At 38.7% G+C, this 26,311-nt stretch overlaps 1 protein-coding gene across 6 annotated transcripts in view; it reads right to left on the bottom strand.

The window, feature by feature from the left end:
- The window catches only part of npas3 (neuronal PAS domain protein 3), a 323,145-nt gene that overhangs the window by 141,579 nt on the left and 155,255 nt on the right, over positions 1-26,311 (bottom strand). For all 6 annotated transcript variants that reach the window (XM_082142316.1, XM_082142315.1, XM_082142314.1 and 3 more), the window contains one exon: positions 23,877-23,959. In XM_082142316.1, coding sequence (XP_081998442.1) covers positions 23,877-23,959 — 83 coding nt within the window. The remainder of the gene's footprint in view (positions 1-23,876; positions 23,960-26,311) is intronic.

Raw genomic sequence — 26,311 nt, forward strand, 5'->3', positions numbered from 1 at the left:
TCAACAAAACACACACTTCACAAGACCAAACTGCTCATCCATGAGGATATTTCAGTCTGATTGTGAACAAAAACCCCACTGGAAATGAGCATTGAGAAAAATAAACTTGTTCTTCTGAGAGGTTACGGGTCACAGGAACTTCTATCAGATTTCTGCTCAGGGCCATTTGTCAACATTGATTTCAATGTAGGAAACACACTGAGAGCCCTGAATGACACTCCTCTGTGTGTCACTGAGTAAAGTCACTGCTCTGTCATGGAGGTGATCGGGAGAAACATAATCAGAGTGTAAACATTAGCAAATAGACATTAAAAGCCAATCATTAGCACATACGATTAAACAAATTTGGATAGTGCTCATACAGGCAACATGATTTAAGATCATTTCACAGCATTTCCCAATCTCTTTCAACCTCTTCAACCAATCACTTCCGTTCCCTTCTCTGATGCATTATAAATAAAATGCCTAAACGTCCAAAAATAGCTGAAAGTCATCAACACACAGCTGTGTTTTCGGTATAACACTTCACTGTCTACAATGAGCGTGTTACAGGGTTTCATCTCTTTTTCACTGTCTGTACAAGTGTGCACTCTTTACAAAAATGTGCCATGTTTACCATAGCTTCCGTCAAAATACCACTATAGTTTGGTGTTTCAGTAAAAGCTTTCCATATAGATTGATAATATTAACATATACATATATCCCTGTTTGATAATTTGCCAATTCCAGTCCATTTTAATTGATATTATGTGTGTGTGTTTTTTTTTTGTTTTTTTTACAGTGGTGGCTAATAAACAGTTTTACAGTAGAAAATTTGTTTGTGGGTGGAAACTATGGCAAGGTAAAATTTTTGTAAGGTGAGAGAAGTATTTTTTGTCCACAGGCTGGATGTAAACACTGGTATGGCACCTGAACAGCACACCTGTAACACTCAGGCTTCAGTGCCTCAATACTGCAGCCAAAACTTCACCTCAGATCTTTTATTCTGGTCATGAATCTTTAACAATACCCATCTGCACACACACACACAACTTTTGACCAACAAACCCCCATATGTCTCTTGCTTTGACCTCCATAGAAAAATATGCTGGTGCATGTGGCACTTGCCACAACTGAGATTTTGCTGAATGGCAATTGAAATAAATAAAACACAAGTAATGGAATACCGTGGTCCATACAACATGTTATATATATATATATATATATATATATATATATATATATATATATATATATATATATATATATATATATATATATATATATATATATATATATATAAAATAACCCCACTTTATTTATACTATTATATAAATTAAGTGGATAAAATAATACATCTTAAATGTGTGTGACTGTGAGTTTTATATATGATTAAAAGCTATTCTCAATTCAGATCTCAATGGTGCACATCCCTGTGCTGTATGTGCAGTGCTAGGGAGATTAGTTACAAATTGTAGTTGGTTACGGTTTCTAAATAACACATTTTTAATTAGTAACGTCATCCATTACATTACACATTGAAGATAATATGATCGGACAACTTTTGATTACTTTTGGCCCAACTCGTTTATAACATTGATTAGGATAATCTTATACCATATTGATATACAAATAACACAAAGAGAATGAAAATATATTCCATTCTTTATTAAATATTACATTACATCAGGGTTTCCCAGACTGGGGTTCATGATGGTTCGTGAGTTTAATGAAAAGCTATTAAGTAATTAAATAATACAAATTTAAAATAAAATAGGTTAAAAATAAAAACACTAACTAAAAAAGATTTTAAAATATTTAAATTGTTTACAAAAAAGTTGGGGAATCCCTACATAGTAAATCTAAAATGAAGTGAATTTGTACATTTTAATGTGTTTGAAAGACAAAAGCCTTCCAGTGGAAGGCCATGGTTAAATGACTCACTGAGCGATAATTCAAATAATAATACATTCATCAGGATCTGATTAGATATGCACTATTGCAATGTTGAGAAAACACTTGTTAAAAGTGAAATGATTTGTGTAAATCCAGAAATCAAATGCTGAGGGTCTCAGTTTTTAGTGATAGCCTCATAGTGGCTGGTCTGTGTGTGCGATTCCACAAACCTGGAAGGCCTTCTGAACACATCAGTAAGCTTTTTTAGAAAGGAAAATTCAGAAGATAGACAAAAAGTCGAATAATTTACTGCCATTGTGAGAATAACATAATCATGTAATCAACAAAAACTGTAGTCAGATTGCAAGCATTATAAAACATAATATAATGTAATTACAAGTACTTCATTTTTGGAATCTGATTATGTAATCCAGATTGTAATCAGTTACTAGCCAGCACTATGTGTGTGTAGGTCACAGGACTGAGTTATAAAGAACATCCGTGTACAGTTAGGATGTCTCTTTCACTGAGACCCGCCAGAGATTATGATTCCGGGGCAGCATGCAGCATTTGTCTTCATTTTGTCAGACTGTCTTCATGCCTTATTATTAGTGGCTGTCAGAGCGAGAGAGGATGGGTGGGACGCAGAGGCCCCGCTTGGTTACACACACACATACACACACACACACACACAGGCTGAAGGAGAGGACAGGAAACTCCTCCGCTTTACCCTAGACCCACCCTAGACAGCCTCAGATGCCCTTTTTAGATTTCATATAATGCCTTAGTCACACCAATGAAGGTCAATGAAACTCTGGCGCTCCAGCGTTTTCGGGACGATCGAGGACACTCCCCTTGGAAACAGTCATCCATTTTTTATGACCTGTGAGAAATGCCTTCAGTTTGTGATTCGCTAACGCCCTGGCAAACAAATAAACCATATGTTTGGCTAACAGCATGGAATATTTACTTACTATATCCCTTCTCTCTCTTTGCGTGTTTGGCGTGCGATTTGTGCTGTTGCTTATGCAGACGGGCGCCGGGTGAATAATGACTGCACGTCTGCGACACAGAGTTGATTCCAGCACTCAGGTGGAGAGAGAGAGAGACAGACTACAGCTGTTGCATAAGAAAAACAAGAGACGTTTCAGTGGCCACAACAGCGCCGAATGCACGGTTAGACTAGAGCCTCAAACTGATCAGCTTCAAAACAGCAAATTCGATGTTATGTCTGTGCCACTAGTGGGACCAAATAGAAGTTTCAAACAGAAATTACACACTTCACCTTTAAAATACCTCCTCCTATGCAGGTGAAACATGCATGTGCATATGAAATTCTGACTTAATCAATGGAATGATTTTTGAAGTGTTTTATCTGAACAATGGCAGATGGGCGGAGTGTTAAGGAAACCTGTGTTGTTGTTTTTTTTTGGGGGGGGGGGGGGGGGGGGGGGGTCATTAAATTGCCTATTCTATTTGTCGCCACAAAAAGTACATACAATGTTATGATTGCGTGAGATTCTCACAAATCCAAGATGAATATTTCTTTAATCCTCACTAGTAATAGTAATTGAGCTCATGAATATCTAATTCTACAGCAGTAGATTTCTAATAAAGACCAATTAAAATAGTGTGTTGACAGTATTAATAATTGAATAAACCATTCAATTTATGTCCGCTTTGAAGAGATAATAAAAAAATTTAAAAAATTAAAAGTAAATGTGGTCTGAAGAACATTTACAATATATTATAATAACTCATAAAAAGATTTAATCCAAAGTCCAAAAGATTTAATCCAAAGTCCAAGACAGACAGACAGACAGACAGACAGACAGACAGATAGATAGATAGATGGATAGATGGATAGATGATAGATGGATAGATGGATAGATGGATGGATGGATGGATAGATGGATAGATGGATAGATGGATAGATGGATAGATGGATAGATAGATGGATGGATGGATGGATGGATGGATGGATGGATGGATGGATGGATGGATGTAGGTTTTGGAGAATATGACGCCAGAATGTATATTGACTTCTAAAACAATGGAGATACATAGGCTTCAACATGAATAGTAGCAGTGGTCAAGCAGTGGTCTATTAATCATTGCAACAATGTGTTTCCTTTGAGCAACATCTACTTAAAGGTTGTATCAGCGATTTCAGGCCCAAAAAAGACCCAAACATAAATGATCACATTTCCGACCAATCACCGACAGGGGGTGGGTGTTGTGAGGTTTTGCGCTCGTGCACGGCTGCACGCGAAGTCGGAGTCACGAGCGCAAAACCTCACAACACCCTCCCCCTGTCGGTGATTGGTTGGAACACTATTTATTTTGGTTTTGAGTGGTTGGTGAAACCAATTGTTTTTGTGTGCAGATCTCAGAGCCTAGGCTGCCTACAGAGACGCATTTTTTGGACTGCATGCTTATGGGGCGGCAGCTAGCGGATCGTTAGGAAAGATTAGATGAATGTGATCATTTATGTTTGGGCCTGAAATCACTGATACAACCTTTAACCAGCAGAGATGACGTCCAAGAAACCAGAGTTTTTGTAAATGCTTTGAAATGTCAAAATTGGCACCATGAGTTATTATACGTCCCTTTATTATAGACATAGCCAGAGAGAGAGAGAGAGAGAGAGAGAGAGAGAGAGAGAGAGAGAGAGAGAGACTGTGACTGCCATTAGATCATAAAATAAAGCCCCAGGGAAACTCTGAGTCACTACATGACTGCTCACTACCAGCTCGAGTAAAAGACAGACCCAGAGAAAGAGAAAGAGAGAGAGAAAGAGAAAGAGAGAGAGAGAGAGAGAGAGAAAGAGATGGAGATGGAGTGGGAAAAGCCATTTACTTTTAAGGCATAGTTCACCCAAAAAAGAAACTTGTTGTTTTTACTCACTTACTACCCCCTCATGTCATTCCAAACCTGTATGAATTTATTCTGTGGAACATAAAAGGAGAAATCCAGAAGAGCTATTCTTCTCACTGGAAGTGTCTTAACTTACAAACGAAAGCCCATTAACCAATAATATAAACCCCAGCTTGTTATTCTCAGGTTGAAATGAAGCCTCGCTGTTTAAAGATCAGCACACGAGACGGGACCCCGGTGGAAAGGCAATAAAAGCTCTTTCCACTGGTTTGTTCTGCAGAGCCGCCATCAAACGCAATTAAAGCAGAGCATTCCAACACTCCGAACCGACGGGAGTCTCCCATTCCGGCTCTAACGAGACGGAGATACTTGCACTTTACAGTCTCTGGATGACAAACTCAGAGCGCTATAAAACAGCACGCTAAAAACCCCCAGCACTGCAGGACGAGGCCTGGAGGCCACATCCAACCTGCCGCTCTGTTACCAGTCTCACTGATACTTTAATAAACAGTTTTACTTTACGTTTTTATGCGGATTCATTATATCTGCTCAATTCATTCTCGGTCAAATATTGCCAATGTCTCTGACTGCATTAGTTATAGTGCATAGTTCATAGTGCAAAATTAACTAAATAAATACACTACCATTCAAAATCTTGGAATCTAAACTTTTTTTAAATTAATGTTTTGTGTAATAATTGTCTTAAGGCCCTTGCACACTGAGTCCGAAATTCGCATCCGAAATTTTCGCACGTTAAAAAATAAATACGACCTCACGTTATGTAAATCACGCTTGCACACTGCCTCCGAAACTTTCGTCCGTCAAAAAAAAAATCGGATCAGGTTCGATTTTCTGCGTTTTTCGCATCCGTAGCAAGCATTTTGAATGGTGTTTTGACAATTTAGAGCCACCGTATCACGAATATTCACGAATACGAAAAAACGCATGCGAAAATTTCGGACTCAGTGTGCAAGGACCTTTATGCTCACCAAGGATTAATTTATTTGATCAAAAAATACTGTACATTTTTTTGTATTATTAAAAGTAAAGTATTACTAAAATTCTAAATATCTTTTCTATGTTAATATATTTTAAAATGTAATTTATTCCTGTGATGGCAATAAGCTTATATGCTGATTTGGTGCTTAAGAAGTTATTATCATCATCATCAATGTTAAAAACAGTTGTGCTGCTTAATTTGTGGAAACCACGATATCAGGAATCTTTCATTAATAGAAAGTATTTAGTATTTGTATTTATTACAGTATTTATTTGAAATATAAATCTTTTGAAACATTATGAATGTCTGATTGATGATGAATGTCTTTACTGTAACTTTTGATCAATTAATGCATCCTTGCTGAATAAAGTATTACATTTTAGGTATTAAAAACATCTTACTGAAACTTTTACAAGAATAACATACATCAAATCTCTCACTGAAGGAGACGTGCAATATCAAGTGTGTTTAATGAGTTTATGCTCATTTTAAAAAAAGGCTCGATAATTAATACATTTACTAACTAAGCATCCAGTTTCTGTCTTATATTTATGATTTGTTTTAGTTGGGAAATCTTCACTAATTATATCTGTCTCTTATTTTTTTAAATCCCACATCAATGAGTATTTACTGTGGATTATTAAACTGCAGGAAGGGAGATTTAAATGTGCTGTGTGTACATTTTTTTTGACTGTTCTAAAGCATAAAAATACCATATGTTTGCCGATATTCAGGAAAAATGATATGCTCAGTCCTGTTGCGTGTCCTCAATCTAGCAACCTGAGTGAGTGTTGAGGAGGAGGGACAACTCTCTCTAATATTTTAAATGTGGACTGCAGTACATACTAGCTGTCAATATTATATGCTGCACCTTTAAGGGAAAAAAAACCTTTCAACTGAAACAATTACATTTTATGTATTAAATTAGTATTAAAAAGCAGAAGCAGACGTTTTACCAACATGTAGCAACATGCTACGAACATCTAGATCTGTAACCGCACAGGGATCACAGTGTCTGAGCATCTTATACAGTAGTTCACGCCATGGGTTTAGTGTATCATAAATGTACATATCAGCTTAATAATGTAGAGCGGATGTGTAATAACCTGCTGCCTTTGTGTTCATGTGATCTCTTGACAAGCTGTTAAAACAGTACATGGGCATTAATCTTGTTTACAAGTACGCCATTGTGCACACTGATTGTGTCTCGGGTTTGACTGTGCGGCAGGTGATGGGAGAGAACGGGAAAAGAGAAAGAAAGAGCGCAAACCCACAGCTTCCCCTCTCCTGTTTGTCTTTACAGTGAAGATTCCCATTAATCCACAAGCTCACAAGTTATAATGAAATTATTCAATGGGATCAAATTCCTTTGGCGCGACACAATGAGGAACAGAGAATTGAGAGGATTAATTTCCACAGTCGGATTTGCGCGCACTATTTGGAGATGGAGGTTTACATTTCTCCCCCCTCGTCATTAGAAAGTCAGACGCGCTGTTCAGACAGACGTGTCTCCACTAACAGCGCATCTACAGTCGATTATAACAGGAGGGTTTGGTTTTGTCGCTCTCTGGTTGTATCTGATTCTGCACAAACAGAGACGTGAAACAACAAAAATTACAACACTACCATTATAATAAACACACTGACTGTACTAAAGATGGGAATCATAAGAATAATTTAATGATCCCGGTTCTGATTCCTCTCAATGATTGTCATTAACGATTTAGTACTTTAAAGCAATACATATTTGAAAAAAAAGTTTATGTTGTCATAGTCATATGCTGTGTTTGAAATCACCCCCTATAACTTCATTCACTGTTCCCTACATTACTCCACTAATATAGTTCACTTGAAGGAGTGAATGAAAACGAGTGAGTGAATTCGGACACTGAGTGCGTTTGAAGGGCTGCCATTTCTGTATAGTGCTTGACGTTTAATAATCATTTGAAACTGAGCAAACTGACAGCTCCAGTACGAAAAGATTTATTTTGAACTCTGCCATGAAAACTATCATGTATAAACCGTAATTAAACAATCTAATAATCAATTAAAAATTAATTTATACCTGTATGATAGTACGTTGTAGACACATTGGACAAGCGGTTTGGAAAATGGATGGATGGATGTTTCAGCTGCGGCGCCATCTTCTGGTCAGATGCAGGAATTCATTCGACGCGCGACTCTCACAGTGCATTATGGGTATTCTCTAGACGTTGAGCGTACATTGGTTGTACACTTATTATTGCGGTGTATTGTGGGATTGAATGAGACAAACAGTACCCTATTCAAGGGTATGGGGGCGATTTCGGACACAGCCATATTTTATGTTCCCGTTTGTCATGTGATTTCCTTTCCCTCATGTGATCTTGTCATGTGCTTCCCTCGTCTAATACTGCATTTACGCCATGTCGTAATTACTGTAACCTCAAGATGACAACACGTGGCATTATATTCGGAGCTGTTCGCGTCTGCTGAATGGGAATTATGTGTTTCAATGGCACCACTATCAATGCCTAAATGAATCTGCAGCAGTCAGGTGATACAGCGGTCACATGGTACAAGTAGGGGCTCTCAGAAAATTCCCATCTTACAAGCTGTAATTCGAGCTCTACGAGGACGTAGACGCTTTTTCATTCATGCAAAAGGTTGTTTAGAATAACTTTTAAATGACATTTCACAGTCTTTTGTGGTATAAAAGAAATACAAAAATTGGCCTTACCTATTTATTTGGTGAATAAAAAATTAGGTCACCTAAAATTTGGTAACATTTCATTCATTTGTAAAATACAACTGACAAAATGCATGTGTATTTGGGGATACACACTGTTATATGAACCACAGAGTACACTAATTTATGCGTCACAGTTAGTTGTAAGCTGTATGCATTTGAGTCTCTAAAAACTGGATCAAAAGATTCATTTGTTCGGGAATTGTAGACTGGTTGCGCTGTATAATTCTGTTTCATGCAAAAAGAAGCAATTCATAAGAGAAATATCTTCTTAAAGTTGCTTACTAGTATATAGATATTTTGTGAAAGTTTGTTTTATGTCTATATTTTATCTTGTGAACCTTTTATAGTTGCTTTTGTGTATTTTTATATGAATATTGTGTGAAATTGTACTGCTAATATTTGTTTATATGCTTTTGAAGCACTTATAAAGCTGCATTTCAAGTATGAAAAGTAATATACAAATAAACAGAGCAATTCCAATAGGGTCCTCACACCATCGGTGCTCAAAATGTTTCTTATTATTATTAATTATTTGTTCAGGTATGTTTTTAAGTCACTAAAAATAACTGAATCATTAGAATCATTCGTTTGGGAATCAGATTAGACTGGTTTCTTTTGAAATGGTACCATGGTAATAATAGTATTCTTTGCTTTGAAGTACCATATAAATACTACAAATATGCTCATCTAATCAGTATTTCTATAATTTAATAACTTGTGAAATATAATTTATAAATAAACATTTTCAATAATAATTTAATAATATTAAATGATATTTTTCTCTGAACATGTACCATGGGAGTTGCATGGAATTCTTTAAAGTACCAGGTAAGTACTAAGCTACATTCTTCAGTACCATGGTATATATCAACATGGTGTTAGCATTTGATACTCTGACTGTACCATGGTACCACCAGTACTTTATACCGCAACATGACAGCATGCTGAGAGGGGATCTCTGCCGAGGGAAATACTGTTTCTAATGCCTGGCTGGATTTGGAGAGAGGTGAGAGGAGGGGAGGGGGGGTGTAGTTCAGCACTCGGAAAATTGAAAAGCAACGAAGGACTAAATGTGTTCGGCTCTGAGCCGTCTATATTGAGAGAGCGTTCCCTCGATGACAAATATATCTTACACTCCAGACACTGTAACATTAATCTAATGTAATATATCTTAATATTATAAATATACAGTATGTTACAGTAACATTACATATTACAGATATGTTAATAATCATGCTGGAGCTGAGATACTTCTATCCAAAGCTTTTTATTATAAGACAAATATTAAAAATATAAACATAAAACTTAAAATATGTATTAAATATACTATACTATTCTATAAAAATCTTTTTTAAAAGGGTTTGTCTAAAACTTAAAAATGTACATTTAGCATCAACTCACAACTTCCAATATTTATATAAAATCCAAAATAATGTTGCACAATAAAACAAGCCAAAATATACCATGGGACTGCTATTTGAAACGTGTGTTTGCCTGCAATTTAGCTGAAGCATGTATATAATACTCACATTTAGCTTGCAATTGAGATGCTGTTAAACATTTATCCAAACACCGAAACAAACGGTGCTCACATTTGGAATACTGTGACATTATCCAGTTTACAAACGTTAAATGGTTACCCAACTCATAAAGTGATGCTTGCTGGTAAATGATAATAGAGACAACATCCTCTGTTCTGTTCTAATTAAACTACTTAAACACCCACACCACAGCGGCGAGAGGAAAGACACCGCGTTGGCAGGAGAAAACAACTGGCAGCGTATTTAAATTATCATATAAAAGTACGCCCTAGACCGCAGGAACGACTCGAGTGCTGAAACGTGAAAGGAAGGAGGAAATGAGAGGAAAAAACTAAAGAGACCGATGTAGAGCGCAGAATAAAAGAAATGCATGGTGTCCTAAAACACTGTAGGATTGATGTCTTCATTTGTTTCTGTGTGTGAAAGAAATAGGGATGGAGATCATAAAAAAAGTCCAATTCCACTGCAATTCCAGTTCCATAATGTTTCCTTAAATTATTCTTTTAGGACTTGAGAATAATTGGTCAACAATTTTGTCAATGTTAAAAATATTTCTATATCCCAGTTTGATATGGCAAGACAACTATAAGTTAGCAATTTGTATATTAAAAAACTGCTGAGAATATAGACGTTGGGTTCGGAAGCGGTTCTGAATACCCGACCCGAGGAGACTGAGAGAAATAAAGAGAGGAAGTGGCTCTTTTGGGGAAGGTGCCGTGCGCCTGTTGAAATTCTGCAGGTATTTCAAGGTTGTTATCTATTTCAGATCAACAGTGTGGGTCAGGGTTCACGGCTGCCCGCGTTCCCCAATCCTCCGCAGACCTGTGATTGACAGCAATCAGCATCTCGCCGGCATCACTCGGGAGACAAAGTGAGGGTCAAGACAGCGGGCGATTTGGTCTGTCATTTTTAATTATCCAAATGATATTCACAGACAAAACCTCTCCCATCCATCAGGGCAGGGCATTACCATAGACAATGTTTGTTTAAAGACTGGCCTATAAAATCAAACAATTATGAATGCAGACAAGCCTTGCTATTGACTGCATAAGTAATAAGGGTGGATCTATCCCCCCCTCCACCTTCTCCCTGTCCAAAATCCCACTGCTAATGAACCAGGAAACCAGGCCGGATAATCAAAATTCCCCTCTTTGCACTGCCCACTGACCTTTCCCCCTCCTCTCTCCTCTCTCCCCTCCAAGATCCTTCGGTGACGTCCGGTCAGGTTTTATTGACAGAGTCTGAGCTGAAAGTAAAAGGCTGCCGAATGCAGACCATACCGTTGGCACATTAGCATGCGCTCTGAAAGCGCATTAGCATGTATAGGCATGTTACGGCATTCTGTACCACAGTATTTGACATTACCGTCCAACCGTAAAGTCTTCGGGAGACGGCGTGGGTCCGTGCGCCCATTGCGAAGGTGTCGAGGGCGGACCGTGTCCGGTCGTCACCCGTTTCTGCGTTAACTGAGACTATCTGTTCCACCTGCCACATGTGCTCACGTTCTACCTGTGGCCAGAAAACACCTGCCACCCAGTGACAGGAGAACTCAAACACACCTGCACACACACACACCTACAGTTATACACACCTGCACACACACACACAGGCAGCAGCTGCTCCTGTTTGACTGCCATTTCTCACCTGCACAGACTCAAACACACATATACAAATATGCACACAGAATTAAAGTGGCAACATGGGATGGATGGATGGATGGATGGATGGATGGATGGATGGATGGATGGATGGATGGATGGATGGATGGATGGATGGATGGATGGATGGATGGATGGATGGATGGATGGATGGATGGATGGATGGATGGATGGATGGATGGATGGATGGATGGATGGATGGATGGATGGATGGATGGATGGATGGATGGATGGATGGATGGATGGATGCTAATTGGTCAATATAGCTCAAAGGTAAATACAGAGGCCAACTAGCCTTTTTTGAGCTCACTTCTTAAAGTGATTATAGTCATGGCTAAAGGGGTTTGCACACATTCTCTTTAGCTGTAATTAATCAAATGGCCTCTTGTACTAACTGCTTAAATAAAACAAGTGTAATTTAGTCTTAATCATGTCAGAATCAGTGTTATGCAATTTATATGTGTAACATGAAGTATTATAATTTATTTATAATTATAATTGAAGTATTATAATTTATTACTGCTGTAACAATTATTTACGACAAACTACAACCATTATATATATATATATATATATATATATATATATATATATAAGTGCTGTCAACGTTAACACGTGATAAATTCCTCCAGTTTAACGCGTAATTTTTTTTTACGCAATTAACGCAGCATCCGTCAATTTTTCTGTCATCCTTTGGCTAGCATTACATTAGCTATATGATCACACTCTTGTTCATACAAATGCTTTTAAACCATTCAAGCGCGGCAAGACAAAAGAGACCACACTGCTACCTGTTAGACAGGTAGGAAGGGCACAGGTAAATATGACATTTATAATGGGTTTATGGGAGGATAGTTTGAAGTTCACTTAAATTAAAAGTTGTTATATTTTTTGAAGCCTAAAAAATGTAAAAATAAAATTAATAGCTTTCAATTCACTGTAATTTTGAATGGCTATAATAATGGAAAAAATCGATTTCATTGAGACATCAGTAGCTGTATTAGTTTCAGTGATACTGGCCTTCATTCATAAAAAGATGCCATAAAACAAGTATTTAAAATATACTGTCTTTATGTTGTTTCTACATTCATTTGGAGATTAACTGTGAAATTATTACATTATAAAATATATTAAAAACATATAAAACCGTAAGTGTTTTAATTGCAAATTAATCACAGAAAAAAATTTGTTATTAATCAAGTGAATTTTTTTATGGATTGACAGCACTAATGTATATATACTATAAGCCACACAAAAATGCACTCAACTTGAACTAAATCTGTCTTTGTTTAGCATTTATATATAATTAACAAATTATATATCATTTATAATGTAGTTAGAGCGGGAATCAAGGCTTCGTCGGGACAGAATTCTTGCAAAGCATGGAGAAAAGCAATTACACAACATTTTAAGATCTTGAAAAACTCAGAATCAGACACCTCTGCTTTTTATATAAAACATTTCCAGTTATGAATTATGATAGCGCTTAGTGTGTTGGTCCGTTGGGTCGGATTGCTTTCTCACCTCAACCGAACTGCTTTCAAATGGGCCGAGACCACCTCGTTCAGTCGATCTCAGAGCGATTGTTTTTGTGTGGATCCGAGCGCGATTGCGGTGTTCATATATATATATATGCCTAAACTAACCGAACTAACGCACCAGGTTCAGAAACAAATGATCCAAACGAGCCAGGTTCGAAAATGCCCTTAGTCTCACACCAAACACACAACAGTCATCCTGTCACAGTTCACCGCTATATCAGATCTCCTCTGTCCAAACTGTACAGCATCCAGCAAATGAGGTGACATGCAATAAAGCGTGTGCTTGAGGAGGGTGCAGGTAGCAGCATGTGGCTAATACACCAACAACACAGTGAGAAACAGTGAGAAAACTAGATCAGAAGAGTGTGAAAACTCATCCGTCGTGTTGGATGGCAGTAGAATGGATGATCTGTCAGGAAGCCATCCAACACAAGATGAGATTGAGCTGGGTCCGTGCGTGCGTGTGTGTTTGTGTGTTTATGGATATGTAAATGCTGTTCGCATTATGTTATGCAAGCTAGTGAACCACAACAAGAGAGGCTCTGACATGTTTGCTTTCAACAGCAAATTAGTGAACGAAGGGGAAAGCTATGGAGGTCTTCCGACAGCTGATGTAAATAAAAGAGCTAAAAGCAGAAAGCACTGACCTCAGACACTCTCACACTGTGATCTCAACTGCTTTGTGATGGACATCACATAAAACACGTCTGCCTCGCTTTTTTACAAATCTATGCACTGTGAATGCAAGACAGACCTGAACTAATAGAGATGGAGATCAGCTAAAACTGTAGACAACAGAGAACAAAAAAAACAGCAGAAAAAAGACAGAAAGAAAAAAAAGCAGGAAAAAAATTCAATTCTTGGTGCCTGGCTTAGCAAAGCATACAGCGAGTTTGGCATGTAATTACCAGTGCTTGATAAGGTTAAAATACTATTAGTACTGATCATACTGAGAGTTATGGATTTGAACAAACCCCTTAACCCTAAATATTAAACTTTGATACCTCAAATCATGCAATGTGTGGTATTAATATTCAAAGTGATTAGACTTAAACATTTTTACCTGATGGACAATAAAAAAAAAAGACTCACATTATAAGAGGGACCCATGTCATATCTAGAAACCGGAATATCAAAGGGTGTGTCTCAATCAGCTTCCTAGTTCAGTAGTCAGGGCACTGATCAGGGAGTCGGCCATTTTAAGGGCTGTCTCAAAAACTTTCGAGTGCACTAGCTAGAACTAGATTAAAACATTAGCTCCCTAAAAATATCCACAATGCACTGTGACAACCAGGGAGCATTGATGCTCACCATATTACCTTAACAGAAATTCTGAAGCGCAAAACATAAATTGTGCGAGCCAACTCAATACACATGACACGTGATAGATGTAAAAAAAAAAAAAAAAAAAAAAGTTTGAATTGAATTAGATTAGATTTAATGTATTTATCATAATGTATTTTAAGAAGAAAAATATCAGTTCTGCTGTTGTTCATATATACTGTATACCAGTAGTGAGGTTTTACGACGAGGGCGTTGTAATATTGCTGGTCATCATTCGCCGCTTTTCCACTGTCGGGCAAGTGCGAGCCAGGGCTAATAACGTGCTGTTGAGGCCAATAGCCTCGGACCTCAAGCATGAAGGCCAATATCAAGCTGTGTTTCCACTGTCAGGCCAGTAGCACCGCAGTGCTACCCTAAAACCCACGTCCATACATGTGAACGACGTCACACAACCCGACCGTTTCACCAGCTGACTGAAAACTAGCTAGATCGCAAAATGAGAATGACAGAAGCGAATGTTTGGCCTTTACTTAAAGAATTAAGATTCCAGCATTGATATTTGACCAATGTTTTACAATAAAAAAGTTACAGTGACAGTAATTTATTAATTTGTGTCAGGAGTGCATATCAATCATGCTGAATCAAAGTGGAATTTCACATGGAAAGTTTCACATTTTTAGCTGAAAATTGTTTAAAATATCTTAAATGTTGAAGTTACTGTAGCTGGTAGCCTGACATAATAACATGGGGAATGAGCAATGGTGTTGACCGTCTCCTGACTCAGGTAGACTCCATCTTTGTTCATGACCACTACCACTACACAAGCCCCCGTTGGCCCGCCTTGGACCAAGGTATTCGGCAGACCAAAAAACCCTGGCCGTTGGCCTTGAGGAAGCCCCGACGAGGCCTGATTAAGACCTGAAAGTGACAGTGGTAACCACGACTGGCCCTGGCACGCACTAACATGCTCGCTTTTGGCCCGACAGTGGAAACACGGCTAGTGTCCCAGTGTAAAATGAGCAGGGTTCCTTACCAGTGCCCAAATTCGTGTACACAATTTACTGATGTACATAAAGCCATTAAACAGTCACTCAGAACTAGAAACCGCAAACACACATGCCAAAAAGCACTCAGAACACCTTAGCAACCACACACAACACTCTACTATCATATAACAAATCCTACATAGTTGCAGTTCAAAGGGATTTTTCAGGGACCAGAAAACTCTCTCCCGTCTTCATCTAAACAGTATTTTATCAAAAAAAAAGCATGTTCTTAAATAAAATAACATGCCATACATATTAAATCAAAGGTGATTATTACCCAACATTAAAGATTAAAGAGTTATCACCGGAATATCTGTGTGATTTAGACGTTGCCCTGAAATATGTTAAATATGCTCATGGGCCCCATTTCCTGCATAATGGCGAGGTTGTTAAGAATTTTTTTTTGTGCATAATAATGTTAAAAGAAAAAGGCATTTGAAAGAACGCCATCCATCCTTTACAAACACACACAAAGCTCGGCTTGAAAACTCCCCACCAAAATTAAGATGAGTTATCATTTACTCATGGTCATGACATTCTTTCTCCCATACAATACAAAACCAGATATTTTGAAGAACTTTTCAGCTATTTCGCATAAAACAAAAGCACATGTTGAATGGGACTGTTGAGATCATGATGTTCATAAAATTTGCAACTTTTCTTCTTTCTTTGGAAATTATACATAAATTATTGAATTGCACGTTAACAAATGGAATAGACTAAAAATACATGATTCCATTGGTCCCTACACTTCTGAAGCACTACTATTAACATGAATCAATCAATCAATCAATCAATCAATCTTCTGAACCCTTATGAATAAAAATAGGCTGAAATCTTCCTCTACACTCAAGCTCTCAAATCTTTACCATCTAATTACCATTTAATCTCTTTTTTTTGTTCAATGACAACATGAAGGTGAGTAAACGATGACAGATTTAAAATTTTAGGGTTAACTAGTCCTTTAAGCTCTAGAACGGACGTCCCGGCAAAGGTAAGATGGACAGATATCCCTCAGACTGGGGTTTGACGTCCCTTAACCCATCTGCATGTACGTCTCGAGCATGAGGCGCTTTGAGGAAGAACACCCTCCCCTGTGTGTTATTTTCTTTCTCTGCCACCTTCTACCTGATCTCAGCGAAGAGCCAGAGAAGCGTGATGGCGATTCCTGTGAACCGCGAATCAACCTGCGATTACAGCCGGTGACAGCTGCACACAGACGGGCTCAAAGACACCGCCTCGCTCCGCATTGATGTTATGCAAATGTAAACAGCTGTCATTTCTAAAGCCGCCGTCTTTGCGCTTTCCTCCGGTGTGAAGATCGAAGGGTTTTCAAAGTGTCTGTGTTTTTTTTTTTTTCTCGTCTCTTTTTTAATCCAAGCCCTATTATCACAAACAAGCCAAAAACAACAAAGACGACGCTACAAAACAAACAACAAGAGAACGAAAGAGAAGAAAGCAAACAAGGAGTTGATGAAAGATTGAGTGTTGGAACTTGAAGCTGCGAGACATATTAAGAGGCGTTTGGTGTCCTGTCACCCCGGCGCTCACCACAGGTGCGCGCGCACACACACACACACACACACAGGCAGTAATTAAGGCTCCCTGTCGATCAGTGTCTCTGAACGCTCTTCATCCTTTATCACTAAAACACATCAAAAACCACAGATAAGCAATAAACAACAGCGCTGTTAATTTGCTCAGTGAAGATCAGAAACTTTCTGACAAGCTGTCTGGCGCATCCCTATTATGAATGCAAAAACGGCGGATGTCCAAAAGAGAGCGATCTGTGCCCACAAAACAGCAGAAAGCTCCATTCGCAACGTTCTGCACGTTCTCCACCCTGTTGTGTGTTTGTTTGTTAAATACTTTGGCCAATTTGACTATAGTATTAGTTTAAATCTACTTCCTACCAAAGTCAGCACAGAAAGTCAGCAGATTCCCTCTAGGCCCCTGCTTCTCAACCTTTTGATTGTCCACAACAATATTCAAAGGTTCCATGACCTTTATAAGTTATTTGTGATTTGTTGGATAACGATTATGGATAAGGGTTTTTTAAAAGATATCTTTACTCAATTTCTACCTTATAAAATGTATTCATGTGCAATAGTTTTCAAGGTCTAGAAATCACACTTTTCTCTCATATAGCATATCAGGTTTTCCAAGACTAGCTGTTGAAGGGGTCATATCTTAGTTTTCTTTTCTTTTAACTTATTTGAGTGGTTGTTATGTCTTATTTTTAACTTTTTTAAGCCACCTTGAGACCCCCTTGGAAGTTTGTTGAGGCCCCCTGGTTGAAAACCACTGATTTAGTCCAATTCAAGTTTTACAACAGGGCTCAAATTGCAGAATTTTTTGAAGAATGATGATGGAGGGCAGATCGTTCAGGCGAAATTTGATGTAAACAATCGAAAATATATCAATATTTTACGGATTTAACACTTTTGTGGAAAAAAGTACTATTGGATGTTTTCCACTGGACGCTTGTCATGGGCATTTTACCCAAGTGCAACGGATTGGATTCATCTCGCGATCGCCATTTCATAACAAAGATATGAAGTCCCGTTTTGATTTTGCATGTTGTCATTTGTACACAAATTACAATATCACTGTTGCTGTAGCACCTATAATGTAAAACAGAGACCGTAGATTGGCACTAAACCCTTAGACCTTTCAAAAGATGCATAATTTGTTACCATTATTAATATTTGTAGACGGTATAATAGTAGGGGTGTGACGAGACGAAACACGAGATTGGGTTCATGAGAACGAGACGAGATTTGCAAAACGAGCGTATTGCCCCAATGGATTGGGTCAAACAAACTGGGTTAGAGATCGCAGATTATACCCGACCTAAAAAGCATATCCATCCATTTAAAAAGCTCTATAACCAGAGGCATATTAAAACGTGGATACATCAACTCATTCCTGTTGCGTGTCCTTAAACTGGCAACCAGTGTGAGTGTTAAGTCTGAGGAGAGAAAACTCTCTCTAATATTTTAAATTTGGACTGCAGTACCCACTTCAACCACTAGCTATTAGTTATTAACCACTAGTCAATATTACATACCGCACCTTTAAGCACCCCTGAACCAGCTAATCAAGGTCTTACTAGGCATACTAGAAACTTCCAGGCAGGTGTGTTGAGGCAAGTTGGAGCTAAACTCTGCAGGACAGAAGAGCGTTTGGACTAGGGATGGGGCCGATCCGATCCAGTATCGGTATCGGGACCGATACCAGCGTAATTCACGTATCGGATTTTCCCGATCCAACCTGCGGAGATATCCGATATCCTTGAGTCATGTCTGCGCTTTAACGTTGTCTGCTGAAATGACTCCAAAAGTGATTCCCGCCGGCTAGTCTGCTAGCTGGCTGCAAACTGCGGAATGGATTTCCTGAACGGAGGCGCGGCTCAATGAGACACAGAGTTATGAGACACGCCACCGCTCAGGAAATCCATTCCGCAGTTTGCGGCCGCTGTGTGGAAATTCTTCACTCTGGAAACACCGCAGAGCAAGACAGCAAAATGCAATGTTTGCAAAGCCGTAATTCAGAGCTCGTTGAAGCTCCCTCGCGTCGTACAACACAACGAATGCAATCAAACATTTAAAAAGCACCACGTTACTGTGCGTTCACACCAAACGCGAATAGCGCGTCAAATTCGCGTCTGCCGCGTCTAGTTGGACGCTTGAATATTTTGAATCCATTCGCGCGCCCAGAGCGAAATTGACGCTCGTAAAAAGCAAAAGTTTGAAGCGAAATTGACGCGCGTCTGAGGCGAAATCCGCTTGTCTGTTTGCACATGGCTGATGTTGATCGAGCATTCATCGAGAGAGTTACAGCATCGGAGCGAGGATCACCCTTTAGATAGTGTGTGTGTGTGTGTGTGTGTGTGTGTGTAAGATGTTTACACTTGCACTTTTCTTATATTTCAAGACTCAAGTATTTGACATTTTGGGAATGTAATAAATATTGACATGACCTACAGTTGCATATTTGTTTTCAGAATGGGATTTTTCCTGTTAACAGGATTTACTGTTTTTCTGACTTCCTTTTCTGACCTTATACTTACCATACATGCATAAATATGTAGGCCTACATATCATACTTGCCTGTTGAGAGGAGTTTATTTCAGCATCATATAAAATAAACAATAATGATAATAATAATATTAAAGCAAACACAGCTCTGGTATCGGAATAGTATCGGTATCGGCCGATATCCAAATTCAGGTATCGGGATCGGATCGGAAGTGAAAAAATGTGGATCGGTGCATCCCTAGTTTGGACATTATGATAACACACATTCTCTCTCTGATGATGCCAGTCAAGCTCAGCTCCCAAAACAAGCATAACCATAAACATTTAGCGGCTTACAGCTCCATTAGCTCACAGCTAATTTACTGACCAGACTTATCTCCTATCTCCGGACAAAGGTTCAGTCTCACTCTCTGTGCAGAGTGTCTATGACCATTCACTGCTTTTGCCCTTCACAGGCAGCTAAGCTCTCATCTGCCTTAAAAATGAAACCCTGCATCTATAATTCATCTCTTGCTAAGCATGATCTGTGTGATATAAATGCTATTATTTAGCCGGGCGGAAGCGTGGAGCGCTTTGACAGAGGACTTCTGAGCTCTCTGCTAATGACCTAGCGCTGCTGTCGGAATCAATCCGACCCGCTGCCCACGCAAATGACAATGCACTGTGGGAGTGGACATAACGGTCATTTCTGTGGCCCACAGGGCCGACACAGCCTGTGCCGACACCACCGAGACCGTAACACCCTCGGGGCAAGTAGAGACGCTACTGAAGGACGAGTAGGGTGTTAAACGACAGGAAAAAGTCTTAAAGGTACAGTAGGAAAAATAACTAGCTTTTGTTGCAAGAAACCTTGAAAAGTAAATATCCTCTGTTGTGATATTTACCTGCCGCCTGCTGCCAGAAATGGGTCTTTTCTAAAAATATAGTGTTTTTGTGTGTGAGCTGGGACAGAAAAAGACAATATTGATATTATTGTGCCATGACATTAAATAGCAGTGGGAAAGCAGAGCGTCACAACAGCTGCCTTCAAACAGACCTGCATATTAAAGCAGCTAATTGATTATCTGGCTTGACAAAACTGGGTGCTCAATGTGTTCAGCTTGTTTGTGCATAAACAAAAAAGCTCAGAGTGTATTCTGTGCTGAAATCTGGTCACTGGGTCACATAACAGCACAAACAATGCAAACCACACAGAGCAAAAAGCAAAACATTCCAATTTTAACTATACATACTTGTAAAACTGTCATACATTTTTAAGAACCATTAAAATGTTTTGCTTCATCCAGCTGAATAGCAATAAAACAACGACATACAACATTTGCAAAACATTTAACTTTCACCATGTGATGGAATGATGCAATGAAACAATATTCAGTAAAAAATTATGTAAGGCGGGACTTGATTTGTTATTTGTTTAATTATAATGGTTGACACATGACTGCTGCGGAAATATTGATATCTATAAGGAATTGTGAAAGATTAATAAATATAGCTGATTATGTCAGATTTTGACTGAATTGTGAAAAATCTATTTATGATATCATTGGTTAATATATTATTTTCCCCTACTTTGAGACCTTGGTAGCAGCACTGTTACTGTGAAATATCATGGGCAAAATACAGACAAGAAATCTGCACAATTGAGTTTTGCGTGAGGCTGAAAAACTTCCCCATGGAGATTTTGCTTGTGTTCAAGTTGATCACACGAATTTGCAGAGTTGACCAACAGAAAGCTGCTTTATACATAGCTACCTTTAGAGAAGAAAAGTTCATTTAGTGTGTGTTCACACTTGGCATGTTTGGTTTCATTAAACCGAACCCTGGTTCATTTGAATAAGTGTAAACATTGCCATTCAAACCCTGGTGCGCACCAAACAAGCGGACCGAGAACCCTGAAAAGTCACGGTCCACTTCCAATAGAACTCTGGTGCGTTTCGACTGAAATATGAAAGCAACACAGACCAAAGACATCTAAACAAACTAAAAACAGGATGTGACGTAACAAAATGCGACCCAAAAAAGGACATAATGCTCAAGAATACCAGCTTTTCACAAGTTGATTTCACAAGATAATATGTACTTATAAGCACATTTAGCCAGAACACAGATAGTAATATCTTTAAGATCGATTAGTGTGAATGCTAATCGAATGAAGACTAAATGTATCATTTTCTTTTTTGGTCCAGTCCAAAAGAACTAAGAGAACTAAACTACAACTGTGAACACACCCTTAAAAGCAAATAGATGAATCCGTCACAATAAAACCAGGAACAATAATTATAAAAGTAAATGGGATTGATTTTGATTTCATGTTTACATACTTTAAAGTGCACCTCTCCTCTATATGGACAAGGCATTTGACATAACCTTACAGAACTATGAAAATAATATACAAAGTATATGTCTGTCATCAATTATTCCTCTTCTACCAAACCTGCCACATGTACAAGTCTCCTCAAAGTGTTTATCTCAAGACATTTAGCATAAAACACTCTGTTCATAAAGAATACAGTTAAGTGATATGAAACTGCAATGTTATCAACAAACCTGGAAACATTTCATATTTCAAAATTAATGAGAAACCAATATCAACAAATCTGAATGAACACCGATTTCACCAATATCAACACCGGCATAGCATTCAAACAAACCTTATGAAATAAGAATCAGGATGACTCTATGTAAAAGTGCATGTATGCGTGAGTATTTATGCGTAACGTCCGTTTGCAGGTGAAGGCCGGTTAGCAGCTCTTCCCCCACGTCCTCTTTATTAAACGCTATCAAACAAGGTTTAAGCTGTCTAAAATTAGCCTCGGCGCTCAACAACTAATGACTGCCTTGCATCCATTATTAGTTCATTTTCTTCAGATCAATCACCAGCCGAGCATGCTTTTTTTAAAATGTCATCCTAAAACTTTTCACAATCAATTAAGCTGAAGATTAATGGGGACAATTTGCCAGGAACAAGTCCTTCCTTGAAAAGGCCACGCCTCGACAGACTTCCAGCCTGGTTTCGGTGTTAATTATAAATTTCCGCTTTGCTGTCACACACTTAACCTGTCGTAAGGGAATAGCGCTGGCAGTCCGGGGACCGGCGAACCGCTATATAAATATTCCTAATCCGCTTTTTTGGACACAGGTGACTGGTGTAAATTGCGCTTTTCGTTCTGTGTCATTAAAACGAATTTGAAAGGACATCAGTGCTGTAGCTAAGCATGGATGAAAAACGATTTTTTCTACTCTCTGAGGTGAAATAAGAAATTCGCCCCCTCCCCTTGAGATTTCCCGAAACACCAGCAGACTGAGGAAGTGTCATCCTTCATTTACTTGCATGCTAAACAGCTAAGAGACACCACATATGTCTTGAGACAACAGACCTGTAATCTCTAAACACACACATTAGTACATCTGTGACGGATTTCATTCACCCAGGTCATTGTAGAACGCCTGCTAATTTATTCATAAGCAACTGGATTTTGCTATTCATCTTAATAATGACTTATGAATACTTACGACTAACAGATTACTAAATGTCCTGCGTTAATATGTAAAATATTACATTTTCACATTCAGAAAAATGTCACGCTGCACTTACTAAAATCTTATTTGTGTTCAAATAACCTATTTTGGTAAGAATATAATGGACAAATTGGGCAATTTTATATTTTTTCTGTCTTTTTCACTTCTTACACTTATTTGAGTGCTAGTAAAACATAATTAAGTGCAAAGGATTTCTAACTGGAATTGATATTTTCTGGCAATTACTATAATTATTCTTCATAAGTGTTACACAAATTGCATTTAAAATAATTTGAACAGTCACCATTAACGCATTCATTCAACTGAAAAGTAATTTTGACCAATAACAATTAGCTTTATCCCATGATTCTTCAACTGAAACGATCTTTAACTGAAAGTCAGATTATCATATTTATTTATCTCATAAATATGATCATTACAACGTGACTTAAAGACGACGTAAATTGTGTAAGGAAAAGGGAAACAAAATACCACCAGCCTTCAGAAAATAAAGTGTTTCGTCAAAATAATTGTCAAAGAACGTCAAAAAAACAGATATCAGTTCATACAGACCATTTTCTTTTTCTTTTCTAAATAAGAAGATTGCATTTCAACTTTTTTGTGCATTACATAATTTGCATATCAAATATGCATAATATGATCTTCACACCCAGCGTTGATCTCAAGCTCGTCCCGAACTATAAGAACATCAGGGTGTTTTGAATTGAACAAAGGCAGATTTAATAGTTTGAATCTCATCTTACCTGCAGAATGTGGCTGCCAAGGTGAGGCTCAAAGATCTCCGAGGCAACAATGCTGGGGCTCCGCCTCCGCTGGGACCCGATAGCTGTGAAGAGAAGCACACAGCGTGAGCTCACTCGTGTCAGCATGCGCACGCACATTTCCGCTTTAAATCCAAACGAACTTGGAATTGGAATCTGCCCGTGCGATTTTAAACAGATACGGTAAACTGTTAAACAAACACTTCCGCCCCAATAATACTAAGCCCCCGGTACTGTAAATACACAGATGCAAATCAAAGCCTCAGAACGGCTCTGCTCTGCATATTCAGCAAGGCTTGGTGCTACAAAGCCTGCTGTTTATAGCAGGACTAATATCGCCACATCCATTGAGCTGCAAAGCACCCAGAGAACAGCGCCCTCAGGGCATTTTTTCCAAGTTCCCAACTTTAAAGTCGGCTCAGGCTCTGCTAAAAAATGGCCTGGGGTGATTTCAAACTTAACAGACCTTGTCCCACCAGAGCTCATTATAGAGAATTTTATAACAAAGTGCTCTGTACTTAATTTTCCAAGCCTAGCCAGGCATTCGGGTAATGTTGCTGAATTAAGTGCAATTAATGATGTAATAAAGCGCTGAACGGCCATTAAGGATTCTCAAGGACCAGTAGCAAACAACGCTTTGCCATTCAGGGAGGGCGTAACGGGGACATAAGGACGTCGTGCCCCAGGTGAGCGTGCACGAGAGGGGCCGGGACCCACATGAGAAGCCTCTGTCCTTCAGAGAGCCTCAAGCTGGGTAAACACACTTCTCCCCTCCGGTAATGCTTTCAGCGCTAAGCCCTGTGTCCGCCCCGGAGGAACATTCCTGCCACAACACAAGCGGGAAGGGCAGCGGCAGCCGGAGGAGAGAGGGAGAGAGAGAGAGCCGGGCTCTCAGTGCTGTCCCTGGAGCGTCGGGGTCAGTAGCCGCCACTGTGGGTGGAAAGGCAAACAATCCTGAGCAACAATCCGGTGGGACAAGGACACGGAGGCTCTCAGCGCACAGCAGAGGGAGCTCTTACGCCCTGAGGATCGCACAGAAATCATGCACACACACACATACCTGCACATCAAACACAGTGCATTCATGCACACGCAATCAACGCAGCCTGGCACACAACACACACACACACACACGTGCTTTTGATATGTCTGTCTGATGTCGGAATTTGGTTCATTTAGTTCAAAAACATTTGGCAACACAAACAGTTCCAAAATTGACACTTTTCAAAAACCAAATTTGAATAAATCTGGAAATCGATGAGTAAACAGAATTAACCTACAGCAAGAATGTCAACGTAATACATGGTTTAAATTAATTATAAACAGAGGTTTTTTCCCTTTAAAACTACATATAGCAAAAACATATTCTTCACATCAAGCCATAAAATAAATAAATAAAATTCTGAAAATAGACCTGAATTGAAACAGCACATAATGTGCCCTAAAAGAGAGGAAGAAAGAAAGATAAGTATTGCACAATACAGCAAATACACTGTAAATTATACAAGAATACAGTGTGTGTGTATATATATATAATAAAATAAAAACACAAGGTTACATCATGTCTGCCTTAAGTCCCACACAACATAGTAATGGCACAGTAAATAAATAAAATAGAACAGAACTGAATCCAGTGTGAAAACAGCATATCATGTAGTCTCAGCCACATGCTGATCGTCTGATGCATATGGCACACTTAACTGGAAACACTTCAGGATTTTTGAAGAAGTCATCTGATTGGTTGAATTCTACAGGATTTCCGAAGACATGTGTCACGTTCTTTAACGGTCTGTCTGGAAACAAAGCTGTCGTGAAGCCAAACCCCCTCATAGAATGACGTCATGTTTACAGCTATGACAATGTGAGCTTATCAGGATCAACTAAACGCTGGATTTACAAAAATATGTCAAGTATGTGAAGTTCATGGTATAGACTCTTTAAAATTCATCCAAGAGTTTTAAACACCTGTCTTTCATTGTAGGGACATCCAAGCTAAACATGACGTAGAACAAAACAATCTGTGACTGGTTGTTTTACATGTCATTCAGACGGCCTCTCGGCGGTCCTTGGCCAATGGAAGCAACAATGGAGATCAGACCTTTTGTCATCAGTCTGAAGGTCTGGCTACGCTAGGCTACATATAAAGTGCTCCAGCAGAGATCACAACCACCGGCAGTACAAGTCAGTCGACAAAGAAAATACCAAAGTTAAGAGGTCACTTGACCAGCCTCAAATTATCCTCCTCTCTGTGCTTAAAAGCGACATCTCCAGACAATAGCTCTCATCACACAAGGATCCTCGCTTAAGATCACCGAATGGAAATCAGCCACACGTCCTCCAAATTCCTTGACCTTGAGGAGCTTTGCAAACTATAAACTCTACGGGTAATATTTCATAATGAAAAATGTGAACATGTT

The sequence above is a fragment of the Leuciscus leuciscus genome (genome assembly GCF_965113295.1).
Source record: "Leuciscus leuciscus genome assembly, chromosome: 17".
Taxonomy (NCBI): Eukaryota; Metazoa; Chordata; class Actinopteri; order Cypriniformes; family Leuciscidae; genus Leuciscus; species Leuciscus leuciscus.